We start from the raw sequence: 14,104 nt of genomic DNA, 5'->3' as shown, positions 1-14,104 counted from the left end.
AACCAATAACCAAGGGAGAAAGGCACTCATTTCTGCCGAGATAGTAGTAGAGTTGAAGGTAGTTACTTTCAATTAACCATTTAGGTAAAAATATCGAGTTATTTATGGAATCGGGAGTTAAATATCAGAATGGAAATTGTATGACAAATCTATTTCAAACCAAATTTCAATTGCATATCGCAAAAAAAAGAAACTAGGAGGCGTTGTTTGATATCCGTGTCGTCGACACTGACGCTCCTTCTTACCTCTCACGACCCGTCACATCTGTACTAAAATCAGCTGAAGACGAAAAGCAGAGAAAATATTCCACGGCCTGTGAAATGCGACATGCAACGTTCACCCCACTTGTAACATCTGTTGACAGCGTCTATGCACCCCAAATGTCCTCCTTTATAAAACATATGGCAGAAACCATATCTCAACGGTGGAACCGTTCTCTAAGCACCATACTGGGCTGGCTGAGATGTAGGATCAGTATCGCCGTTATACGCGCCACCAGCATGTGTATCCGAGGCACACGCCACCGTTTTAAGTCGACCGCCAGGTGGCTTGGGTTCGACGACGGTGCCGCCCTTCCACACATCGATTGAAACCACTTTTCTACCCTACCCACATATGTATTACCTAACCCTTTGCCTATGTACTTATGATTGTTTTAATGTAATAAATTTGTGTTGTTTGCATGTAGTTAGAGTCAGTCAAATCAGAGCCATGATAAAGCTAAAATATTTTGTAATCAACAAATGCTCAAAAACGTACCTTCGTGTCTAACTACTTTCCATTATAAATATTAAATATAAGTACCTAGCTTTTGGTTAAAAAAAAAGAAACTTATTTGGAAAGTAAAACGCTCTAGTGCAGAAACGTAACACTTCATGCACACTTTTTAGAACAACAATGACCCTCTTTCAGAGCATGAGAAATTAAAAAACGTTTTCACCACACCAGCTCGGAAAGGCTTACTTTGCATTTCAAAAACTGATAGCAAAGTTGCATTATATTCACATGTGTGGCAAAGTAATCAAATTCAAATTTTGAGTTGTTTTCTTAGGTTTGCTGGTAGAATTGACTTTTGAATGATAAATATTTAATAACATTCATTTGGATTTGACATTTAATATTTGCTTCAGGTAGGTGTGGTGAAAATTTTTGTGTTTCACTCAGGGGCAAATTTTGTTTAACCCTCATGCTTTGAAACCCTCGCAACGCTCAAGATTCTCAATATTAGCACAACTTTGCCCCCTTGTAAAACAAATAACTATTACATTTGTCATGCTCTGAAAGAGGATAATTTTTGTTCTAAAAGGTGTGCAGAAAATGATACGTTTCTGCACTAGAGATTTTTTAAGTTTCAAGTTTTTTTTTAAAGTTTAATTTTAGGTTTCAAGTACGATTTTTTATTACGATAAGCATTTGAAATTTGGTTTTAAATCGATTTGTGATACAATTTCCATTCTGATATTTGACTCCCCATTCCAAAAATAACTATACTTTTGCCTAAATTATTAATTGAAAGTACCCTCAAAAACTACTATAAAAATTCATACTTAGTCATGATTAAAAAAACACTTCGTCGACCTAAGTCGTAAACCTCGTAACTCCATTTCAAGGAAATTAGTAATTGCTACCTTGGACAACAATGCTTATATGTATCCGCAAATCTCGTAACTCGCCCGGAGGAGTTACGAGGTTTGCGACTTAGGCCGACGACTTGCATTTTACTTTCCTCGTATTCGAAATGAAAAGTAGAGTGTTTAACTCGGATGAAAGGCATAATTTCAGCCTCGGACTATTGGCGCTCTCAATGCTTTCGAGCACTACCTCGTCAGAAATGAGTGCCTTCCATCCCTTGGACAATATAGGTACTACAGTGTCATTCTATGGAACTTGCTAACTATGTAAACAAAAGTCACAAGTAAATGTATCTAATACCTTTAAACGAGCAATTCTTGTTTACTTATTTATTTATATGTATATCTGTGACCCTAGTGAATAAGGGTACAAGTATAGGACAACGCAGTCGTAAAAGGACGTAAGTTCCAAGTAACACTTATGCCCTTTTACACCTAAGCTGCGCGAGACTTGTACCCTTTTTCACTAGGGCCACAGATATATATTTTGGGGATCTCGGAAACGGCCCTAACGATTTCGATGAAATTAGCTATATGGGGGTTTTCGGGGGCGATAAATCGATCTAGCTAAGTCTTATCTCTGGGAAAATGCGCATTTTTGAGTTTTTATATGTTTTCCGAGCAAAGCTCTGTCTCCCAGATATTTCATCAAAGAGACAATTTCAATATGGCGGTTTGTTTACATAGCAAGTTCAGAATGACACTTTATAAAACCCGCGAAATCGCCAAATCTTCCGTCGCGCCGCAACATTCACGCGGCGCGCTATCTTTTGTTTCTTTCCAATATCCTTGCTTTAAGCCCCCTCTGATGATTGGTAATCCTTATTGCAAATACATAAGTTTGTTATATTATCTTGGATTAGCAAAGCAATATTAAGGTTTTAATTAAGTATACATCACATTTACACCGGTAGGTGGTACTACAGACGGTAGGTGGTACTACCGTCTAACTAGGATATTTGTAATTCACATCATCACAACACGAATCGCTATCCGAATCGTCACGATAATTATTTTCTATAACTTTGGCAATAGAGTCGTGTAATGCATCCTCCTCTTCTGACGATGTGTCTATGGAATCATGATCATAGACAATCCATTTAGTTAAAGATGTTTCCTTCGTCAAAGTCAACCAGGTTTTATGCATGGCCTTGATAAGTTTAACAAGTATATACTGACCTTTGTAAGCATGTGTTGATTTAGTTTTATCAACTATACCATATAGATTTATCTTGAAATTGTAAATTGTGTCATATATGTCTGCTGAGAACTGTAATTCTCTTTCTTGTATTTTCAATTCATAATTTTCAGCCCCTACTAACATTATTTTTATTGTCACTGATGTTTTATTTTGTCTCCACAGTAATTTCGGTTTTCTACCTTCGTTTGCTTCTTTTATTAATTCTGATTTCTCAGTTACACTTGCGCTCTCTGAAGTAGATAGATCGTCAGAGTCTAATTCTTTAATTTGTAGCTTTTTCACGACTTCAAATTCACTTGTAATTGAATCATTGTCGATTTTGTTGGAACTCGCTATTGAAGAGGTGTCTGATTTTATTTTAGCCATTTCTAGGGATTTCGCGCCAGGTTTAAAAGTATTAACGATGTCGTCTGGCATGTTGACGCTCCACCTATCGCTATCTGTGTCACTGTCTTCTACTAAAGGCACTGATCTGATAGGCTCATTAGAAAGCCTAGCTGATTTATCGTATGCATCATTACTCCAGTCTTCATCATCAGATTCAACACCTTTCTCGGGCCTTTTGAAATTAATGTTTTTGAGTATCTCAATTTCTTCATCATCTGGAGCAGCCAAATTAAGGTTGATCATTTGTGTGTTGTATACAACGTCACTATCGTTGTTAGTGTCTATCAATGCTACTGCATATTTGTTTCCGCCGGTAAACTTGGGTTGGTCAGTCGAGTAGTATTGGACATAAAGTCCTTTCAAGTCTTGGTCGTCTTCAACGTCGCATTGGTCGCAAAGCCAGTTGGTGCTAAAGTCTGTCCATGCGTCGCCCACAGGTTTAACACCCAAAAGTCTGCATTCGATCGCTTGGAAAGGTAAGCGATGCACAAATTTATCAGGGATTTCCGTCAAATCCTTTAAAGGCACTTCCCTCCAGTCTCCATAATCGACGAAAAAGCATTTCGCTTTATTACCCTCAATGCAGTCAACTCGAGCTCGCTCGTAGCATTTATTGTCCGGAAATTTAGCCAAAACCACGTCTTTCTCTTTAACCTCTTTCAGTGGTTCAGGATTACCTTCTGTGTACTTCTTGATATCTTTACAGAGGGAATCCATGGTGTCTTTAAATTTGACCAAACGTACGAAAAACGTGCTCGGATCAACTGCTGATGTAAAATAGACCAAAGACAAGTCTTCACGATTTAAATGTGCCCATTGTACTTTAGGCGGTTCTTTTACTGGCTTTACGTCTTCAACTTGTTCAAAATCTGTGTTCTCCGTAGTTATTTCTTCCTCGGCGAATAGACAGCTCTTTATTTTCTTTATATGATCAGGGAACACTTCAGAATGCGTTGACAACAATTCCTTGAAGTTGTTTTTGACCACTACCTCGTTCATGGATGTTAATTCTTGGCACACATCAATGTTGTCGACGAATATTCGGTTGCCAATCGTTAGGACAACTTTGCCTCTCATATACAAGCTTTCATTGTTTTCCAAGCCTTTCTTGATATGGTTTTTAGCCAGTTCCGAGAACGTTATATCCTTGTCTTTTGGCAGAACACCTGCCAAGCTCACTTCAGCTACGTAAGTTTCAACATCTCTAAATTCTTTTGGTAGATGGTACAGGTAAATATCCCGCGTAGTTTCCAATTTTTCTTCATCCATGAGTTTTATTAACACATGGTTTGGAAGACCGTTTCTGTATTTATTTATGATGTCGACGACTTGACATCTTATGTAGAAGTCTTGGTTTATCGCCACTGCGCAGACATCACCGACCTTTGGAACGCCGAGAAGTTTCTTATTACTTTCCTGGCTAAAGTATGTCCCCATCTTGAAGGAGAGCGTACTGTAGGTTTGTGGGTACTTTTTGGTGCCGCCTTTCTTAATGTTTGATAGTAAACGAACAGAATAAGTAACTGCAGTCTGGTAGTGCAAAATCCTAAAAGTGATTACACCGTCAGTTGGCATCCATTCTTTGGGTTCATCGTGAATTTCCGAACTCATATGTCTTTCCCTGCAATACCAGAAGTCTGGGCATTCTCCCAAAGCCAGCAGATTCCCACAGATAGGCACGAGATTAGCGGCTTTAACCATGTCCTTTTTGGTCAAAATCTCCTTGCAGATGACGTCCAAATCTGGAGGGAATTCTTTTGTGCATCGTTTGATGAAGTTGCAGATTTTCGGAAGCTGTTCAGCGTTGCTCTCTTCGATAATAATCCTTATAGACACACTCTCGTTTTCGTCTTTAAATATAGAAGGATAATTATCGTTTAGCACAGAGAAGCGCTTGCAGAACCTAGAGAACAGTTCTGGCATGGAATAGTGAACCAGGTTGTGAGCATCTGTGATATTCATATGGCTCAAATTCCCATCGCAACACACGAGGATGGGACCAATTGTAGGGTCGGCATACTGGTCCCATGTTATATTAAAATTCCTCAGATCTTCAACCGTCATTTCATTATTGCAAGCGTACACCACTGCATGCTTTTCTTTTAAAACCTTTTCAAGTTCAATAACTTCTTCATCTGTTCGACAGACTACAACGGTTTTCTTCTTTTTGTCCATTTTTTGCACAAACTCCAGCACTTTTGCAATCTTGTTTTCAGGCTTTACAAAGTCAATGGTAGTGTTGGCTTTGGAATAAAGCACACATTCTTGGAAAGCACCTATGCAAACTACTGTATTTGGTGCTTTTTTGGCCAGTGGTTCCATTAAATCACACCACACTCTCGAGGCCAATATGTACTGAACTTTCACTTCTTTGTTGACTCTTGCTTTCAGCATGTGCTTAATTTTGGATAATGCTATTTTTATTTCACTTTTGTAGACCTCTTCCAGCCTCTCGCAATCGTCGAGTACGAAAGTGGTCAAACGACGCAGATCTATACCAAAATCGGTTTGTAGCAGCAACCTGACTAGAACGCAGGGCGTGCAAATGAAAAGATTGCACCCATTTAACAAAGACGTGGTGATTTTCAACAAGTCCATGCCAGCATAGCAGGGGAAAATCGTTTCTTTAGTACCGAGAAGCATCCTACACTTACGTTCAATATCAGAGACGGATTGGGCAGTGGCAGCCACTATTATACAAGTAGGCCCGACACTGTTCACAATATCGTTATCAAAATCCGATATAAGTCGGCATATTGATGGTAAATATCCCATGGTTTTTCCACACGCTTGTGGTCCAATAAGGAAAGTACTGAACCCTCTGAGGACGCTTATCCACGACACAGATTGCATAGTCATGGCTTGGTCAATATTCATATTTCTAAGCACATTATGCACATGAGCATTAAACGGAATATCACTTAATGCAACCAACGGCTCAATTCGAGAATTGTTTTTAGTATGGACCATGAGTACAGGTTTAACTAATTTATCTACAAACACAGACAGATTTGGGTCTACATTTTGAAATGGGTTGACATTATTTTTCTTGGTAACTAAATCAACTGTCTTATCCTCTTTTTTTTCGGCAATTTCAGCATTAGCTTTGAGACTAGCGGTATATTTTTCAATGAGTTCATTCACTTCATCATCATCAGAGTCCTTGCTTGTTGTGTTAGTTGAACTGCCTTCGTTCTTTTTTACATTTCCCGAACTGCTTGTGGTATTGGATGATGAACTGTTTTGCTTCATAACTTTTACAATATTAAGCCTCCTTTGAAGGAGCTTGGATGTTAAAGCACTACCATCGCTTGAGGAAACGTCAGACCTGGCTTTTTCTTCATTATTCTGCTCTGTTACACCTCTAACTTCGCCTTTGACAGTATCATTGTATTTGGAAAAAATATTTTGTTTTTCTGTACCTTCAGATTTGCTCTCATTTAAATCATTGTATTTTTTCAAAACATCTTTATTTGTGATAGTGATGTTAACACCAGAGTCGACCTCACCGTACATGTCATCTATGGGTTTCATCATATTAGTGTGATCTGTGGGTTTCATTCCATTGGCGTCTTCTTTATAAACTTTATATGTTTCAGTAGCACTTTCTTGTTGGATCGGTACAATTTTGAGGGCGAGTTTGGACTTGTTGACGCCGGGCGGGGCGTATGCTATTCGCATATGTGTTTTCACATCATATTCAGGTGGTTTATTTGTTGATGATTCTGTAAGAAGAATGATTTGTTAAAAAAGCTGTTTGGTTACTATTTTAGGACAAATTCATTAACTGAGTTTATTTTATTTGTCATATATTTTGACCCAAGATTGCTTATAAGTATTCTACAAACAAATATTAAAAATTATATAACTTACTGTACTTCTTATTTTTGAAATCCCTTCTGGGCTGGAATCTCTCGATGCTCTCGTTTTCTTTTGTCATAGAGCCTTCATCCGGTAATGCTGCCATTCTTGACTCAGAAACATTCATCTGATATCCATGACTGTTCTGACTATAACTACCTTTTGAATCATTATAGTCATCATAAGCTTTATTATTCTCAGGCTTTGCATCATTAAAGTCATCATCAGCTTTATTATTCTCAGGCTTTGCATCATTAAAGTCGTCATATTTAGCAACATTAGTTTTAGCCCTTAATTTCTTCAGTTTGTCAAGACGTGAAGAAGAGTTACTTTCAGATGTTTTGGCCTTTTTAGTGGCTCTACCTTGAGGTTCATCATCAAGATCTTTGCACAGTTCTAAATCCTTAAACTTCCTGTCTAGGACATTCAAAATGTCTTTGTTAGTCATATTTTTCTTCAGTCTGCTGTTATGCTTGTTCAAGTTTTCTGTAGTTAGTGCTTCTAGCTTTTTAGCAGCTTGGTATACTTCAGTTTGTTTCTTGAATGAAACGACAGATTCATTATCTTTTAATTTACTAGTGATAACTTTCATCACTTCGTCTGTTTCTGTTTTAGTTAGTTTTGTCTGAATGAGCCCTGAACTGAGTTGTTGGTGGAAATTAGCATCGTCGTATAGAGCAGTTTCCGATTTTCTGAGATAGCTGGAGAGTTTCCTTTTCCTACCATCTTGTTTCTCTATAAGAAGCTCGCCGTATTTGTGTATGTTTGTGTCGAAGATTGAGGTTCTGAAAACAAAGGGTTGCATTATAAATTTACATTATTTAGCCATTTATTTCTAATCCTTGGTTACAATGGTTATTAAATTGATATTATCATTTTCTTTTGTAAACTACAATATGACCCGCAGTTTGGCGTGCCTTTTGGCAAAGTAGCGATGGGCGAGTCGAGTTATCTGATTCGAATAATCCGAATCAACCTACAGATGAGTTGATTCGAATGAAGACTATTGGCAATCCGAATCAACTCAGCCACTAAACTGACTGGTAACTTGGTATCCGATCCGCATGAATCGCCAATTCGCCAACTCTCCGAGCCGAGTCAACGCTACGCTAAGGCCATTCAAAAATAAACCTTAATTCGATAGCCCGAAGGTTCTTTTTACAACAACTGCCGCTTGATTCGCTGTCTCAATCCGAGTTGACTGGTACTATGACCATTCAAAAATAAACCTTAATTCCGTAGCCTGAAGGTCCTTTTTACAACAACTGCCGCTTGATTCGCCATCCCGAGTCGAGTTCACTGCTAGTATAGCCATTGAAAAATAAACCTTAATTCGGTGCCCTGAAGGTTCTGTTTACAACAACTGCCGCTTGACTCGTTTGCGGCTCCGCGGCCCGTGACCTTGTCGCGAACCACGCAAACCGTCGAGTCGAGTCAGTTCGAATTTCAACTCGGATCAGTGGCCGAATCGATTCGAATGATTCGAATTGAAAAAAAGTGGACTCGTCACATCGCTATGGCATAGGCCTCCTCCAACCTTCTCCACTGTACTCTGTCTTCTGAAACTCTGAACCAGTAAACTGACCATATTAAAAAATAAAAATAATATAAAAGTTCATCCATCCATCTGGCGGCGTGAAGTAACAAAAAACAAAGAGTAAGAAATAAAAAGATCTTCAAGATCAGATTGAGATCTTTCTCAATCTGGTCTCTCCAGCGGTACTTATGGCTACCGCATGGATATGGATTTACTTCTGCACCCTGCATAAAGACTGGGTTGGTTGTTACGTCAGGAAAGTAAGTATGAAGCAAATTATCCAGATCTACACATTCAGTCTCTTAAAATAAAATTGTCAATTAAAGGAAAAAAAAGGATCCCCTACCAACTTTTCCCTATGTTTGCTGCAAACATAGGGAAAATTTGGTTTCAGTGAAATCTCATGAAATTTTAGTATGATGTTGATTCATAGCTCTTAAAAGAAAAAAGAAGAAGAAGAAGAAGTAGAAGTGGACTTTCTCTGATCAGATCGGGGAAATCCTGAAGAAAGGCCAGGTCAAGAGCACCCTAAACCGGCGAGTGTGTATGAGAAATGTTATGAATGTGCAGGAATCGAAAGAGGTATGTCAGGATCGTAGCAAGTGGAAATCCGTGGTCTCTGCCTACCCCTCCGGGAAATAGGCGTGATTATATGTATGTATGTATGTCATAATAGCTATTGGTTATTTTTTTTGTATGGGCACTACTTTCTCAAAATTATACTTTCAGAAATAATCAATTTAGTTGTTTCATACAAAATATGTTTGCAGCAGGGTCCATCCTTTAGTTTTAAGATACTAAGATATCTTATAGTATAGCTAAGCACCACACAAGATATATCTTTTGGTACATTATTGCTCCGTCTGTTATGGGCTTTAGTAAGATCTACACATGGTTATAGATACATCTCTGTCTACATCTCCCTATATTTTCACATATGTCTGCCTACCAGGTAATAGGACTCATATTTGTTTTGCAAGTCCTGACATGTTCTGTGCAAACTTTTAGAATAAACATTTATTCATACCACATGACAACAAAGGCTAAGTGTGTCGCTTAACTTCAAACTCGGGTAAATCCATTGGACCCTCTCAGCAAATATCTACCCTATTACGTTTTCTTAATACCAAAATCGCATAATCTGACAGATGGATTTACCCGAGTTTGAAGTTAAGCAACTCAAGTTATGATCAACAATATAGGTATATGACTCCAGTTTAAGAGGAGTCTTTATTCAATATTTTTTCCTATTATCTCACTTTCCTATTTTCTCTATGCAACAAGTAGTACCTTCTACAATGTCATACATGCAGTACTGTCTTTACCATAAGGGCACACGGGGCCCGTGCCCAGGGCCTCAGGTCCTCAAGGGGCCTCGGAGGACAGACAGTAATAATATATTTGATTACCCATAATAAGCAGAAGATCATAGTAGAAAAATGTTAGTTTGATTCGCTTTCTTTACTTTCCAAAAAGGCCCCTAATTCTTATGTGCCCAAGAGCCCCAACGTAGTTTAGGACGGCCCTGCATACTCGTTTCTCTTATTTTATAGTCTCAGAGATAACCTTAGTACACTCAAAACCGATTAAATTACTACATATCAAACAGTAAAAATATAAAGATAAAAAGTTACCTGCGATGTATATAAATTGGCTGAAACGACACTGCCGTAGCTTCCATGAATACTTTCATCATAACATAGGTCGCCGCCTGCATCCAGGTGTTGCTGCGCCTCGTCTCTATCTCTTGAGTATCCAGCATGAGTTCCTTATCCAGAGGAACAACACCGTAAACACCAATTTGCTCCATGGTGTCCGTCGACGGATTACGAACCCAAATTAAATGGGGATTCAGATAGTGGACGACTTCCACAAGATAGCAATCAGGCTCCATGGTTGTGGAGATGATCCTGCAGATAATTTAGGTCCACAAAAACATTTATTTGCAAACTATCGGCAAAGAAAAAGCAATCTGCAATGCAAACTTGCAAAGCAAAGCAGTCCGTTCGTGAGCGTTTTCAAAGAAAAACAGAGACGTTCCAAATCGCGCAAAAACTGTTTTGTATGAGCACCGGTTTTTTTAAACCGTAATTTAAAAATTCTGATTTAACTTAATTTAAACATATTTGTTATATCATTCTTATGTTTAAGTCCGAAAATACATAAATGAGGGCCACAAGGCGGTCCAAGGCGTATCAGTGCATGAAACATAATCGGGGATATCGAGGTATCATCAACGCATCTGAACGCACCCATTTCAACGTCAGTGTCACAATCTGACAAAATTGACAAATCGGCAGTGAATTCGTGGCCAAAGAAAATAATTGATGAAACTTTTGTGAAAAACTCGATATAAAGGAAGAAATTGCACTCTTGTATTCAATAAATTTGTCTGAGACATCATCTGTTACTAAGGTTAGTAATTATGGATCTACAGATGTCGTAATAGACATAGAATTCCATTGTTTTGTATGTTTGTATTTATGTTTTCAATATCCGTCGAAGAATTCAATTAATCCTGTTACAAATGCCGACAGAATCTATGTTCTCTATAATCTGTCCTTAACTAGCTTTAAATACGTATTTAATGAAAGTAAAATTGAGTTGATTATGGTTTAGGTGGTACAGACTGTACAGACAGAGTAATCGACAAGTTTTTTGTGGCCATTTACTGTTCAATCGTACACAATCATCATTGCTTGATTATTTACGGTGAACAACATTGTCGGCCTATGATTCATACCAGTTTATTTTTGTACAAAAACCAAGTTACTTATCATACAAATAACAAATAGTCATAGTCAATATAAAATACACTTTAATCGCTTTTTTGCATTTTTCTTATTTTTTTTAAATCACCTTATAACCTCAAAATACTTTATTTTCTTCTATAAAACAGCTAGATCCCTATGAATAATGCTATATATAGCTTTGATTTAATATCAAGTATAATTACTTATCAATTGTGACTTGTTTTGTAATGTTTTATCTTTCATCCTCCCTTATGATGTCATCCATTTGATGAAGTGATTTTATCTCAATTTTAATGTAATTGCTCCATGACCATGAAATTTTAACTGTTTTTTATGGCAGCATGATTAACACATTTATTGCCACCCAGCCATACAAGACATCCGCGCCAGGCCACAAAAATGTAGTCATGTATAGCTGTAGTACCATGATCCAGTCGTCCAACCTGGGAACGAAATCATAAAATACTCGATAGTTGGGTTTTCGGCACTGAATTTGTTAAGGAAAGGGGCATAGTGTACTGTGTACTGTTTTAATCCATGATACTAAAAGACGTGTAATAAGTTTAGAATCAGAATCAGAATCAAGCATTTTATTCGTGATAAATTTAAAACTAAGATTACATACAAGAGTATAACTAAAAACTACAAATATTAATAAAGTTGGAAAGCGTTAAAGTTTACCATGAAATGGGTTCGCCTCAGCATAATACAGACCCGAGAGCCAGCGCTGATCTTCCGGCGTGACCAGTTTAGAATCTCTATTGTGTCTATCTACACATCTTTCTGTTTTATTTGTTTAAAAATAAACGTTATTTCCATTAGTGGACTCTGGACTCTATTTATTTGCAATAAAGTTTATAAATTGTCCGATAACAGTGTGGACGATGGTTCGGATTTCTCATTATTTAACTCCGGAGTAGTTGCGCTTTTCCGTGAAACATGAGTGCTCACTTCGGGAGCATATTGCATTATGCATTCCATATCCTATGGGGTCATCCATTAATTACGTCACACCAATTTCTAGGTTTTTTGACCCCTCCCCCCCCTTGTCACACTTGGTCACATTTGGCAAACCCCTCCCCCCCTAGTGTGACGTCACATTTTTTCTACGAAATCGCCAAATCGAATTAAGTAAGTACCTAAGTATTATTAATATTTTATCAAAATATTTTTGACGATATAAATATTAGTAATTTTATAACCCAAAACTGCTTAAGAAAGAAAATTAAACGATTAAAAACTATTTTCGTTTTAAAAACTTGTTATTTAAATGTACAGCGAACTAAATAATTTAAATAAATTTTCGGTTACTGATGAAGTTAAAGTGACGTCACAAAGTTTGTGTCTCCCCCCTCCCCCATGTCACATTATGTCACATTTTCTTGACCCCCTCCCTCCCCCTAAACGTGTGACGTAATTAATGGATGACCCCTACGGTCATTTTGGTTTAAAATAATGGTTACACTTACAGATGTAGTGCATAATTATTTTCCTCCATATTTTCATGGAAATTTATGAACATTGTCTTTCAGTCAGTCTCGGTACAAAAAGTACTGATAGACCGGGAGATAGTGACACATTTTACTGGGTCATTTGTAGCAGTATGGCGGTTCGTCAGGGGTCTAAGTACGTAATGAACGGGGTCCATATTGGCTCATATACAATTAATTATTCGAATATTTCTAATAATACCGCTTTGTAGTCATAATCATCATTTCTCCGAAAATTGTTTCTCATATATTTTTTTAATAGTTTTTTGTACTACTATCTACATTATTCATAACGATACATATTCCGTTTTTTTTTACTCATAATATTGTCACTGAGAATGTATCTGTGCCCATAATGTTATTTGTAAGAATTTCTCGAAGACTAAGGCGGGGTAGCATTTGCTCTCGCTACGCTCGCTCACTGTGAGGGTCACAGGATTTCGGTTCTGTGAGGTTCGCAGTTCTAACCTAACCTAGCCCACCTTTCTGGCAGCATTTCGGTTCTGTGAGGGGTGCGCAGTTCTAACCTAACCTAACCCACCATTCTGGCAGCATTTCGGTTTTGTGAGGGTCGCAGTTCTAACCTAACCTAACCCACCATTCTGGCAGCATTTCGGTTCTGTGACGGTCGCAGTTCTAACCTAACCTAACCCACCTGTCTGGCAGCATTTCGGTTCTGTGAGGGTCACAGTTCTAACCTAACCTAACCCACCTTTCTGGCAGCATTTCGGTTCTGTGAGGGTCGCAGTTCTAACCTAACCTAACCCACCTTTCTGGCAGCATTTCGGTTCTGTGAGGGTCGCAGTTCTAATCTAACCTAACCCACCTTTCTGGCAGCATTTCGGTTCTGTGAGGGTCGCAGTTCTAACCTAACCTAACTCACCTTTCTGGCAGCATTTCGGTTCTGTGAGGGTCGCAGTTCTAATCTAACCTAACCCACCTTTCTGGCAGCATTTCGGTTCTGTGAGGGTCGCAGTTCTAACCTAACCTAACCCACCTTTCTGGCAGGATTTTAACCTGACTTGACCTACTTTTCTGTTTATTTTTGTCTTTTTTTTCTTATTTAGAATTTACCATTGCAGGTGCATGCTGCTATAAATAAAATCAAATATGTTGAAATCGATATGTCGAGTAATAATATATGCATCAATTTTAGTAATAGAGATATTTATGTAGAATGACATTATGAATATAATGAATTCGAAGTTCCAATGAGTATTGTTTAAAATGAAAATGTATAGTGA

At 37.9% G+C, this 14,104-nt stretch overlaps 2 protein-coding genes across 2 annotated transcripts in view; one reads left to right on the top strand and one right to left on the bottom strand.

Annotated features, from left to right (window-relative positions):
• Positions 1–2,038: 2,038 nt before the first annotated feature.
• LOC134676981 (putative ATP-dependent RNA helicase TDRD12) lies at positions 2,039–10,595 on the bottom strand. Its single transcript, XM_063535355.1, has 3 exons — positions 10,252–10,595; positions 7,093–7,865; positions 2,039–6,944 (listed from the first exon to the last, which is right to left on the bottom strand). The coding sequence occupies exons 1-3, from the start codon at positions 10,509–10,511 to the stop codon at positions 2,578–2,580; spliced, it is 5,400 nt and encodes a 1,799-aa protein (XP_063391425.1). The 5' UTR covers positions 10,512–10,595; the 3' UTR covers positions 2,039–2,577.
• A 307-nt stretch (positions 10,596–10,902) lies between these two features.
• Positions 10,903–14,104, top strand: part of LOC134677137 (dymeclin) — a 30,784-nt gene continuing 27,582 nt past the window's right edge. The window contains exon 1 of the mRNA XM_063535595.1: positions 10,903–11,032. The gene's annotated coding sequence lies outside the window, so the exon portion shown is untranslated. The remainder of the gene's footprint in view (positions 11,033–14,104) is intronic.

The sequence above is a fragment of the Cydia fagiglandana genome, chromosome 25 (assembly GCF_963556715.1).
Source record: "Cydia fagiglandana chromosome 25, ilCydFagi1.1, whole genome shotgun sequence".
Taxonomy (NCBI): Eukaryota; Metazoa; Arthropoda; class Insecta; order Lepidoptera; family Tortricidae; genus Cydia; species Cydia fagiglandana.
Note: the sequence above shows the minus strand (reverse complement) of the source record. Positions and strands in the feature narration are given on the sequence as shown.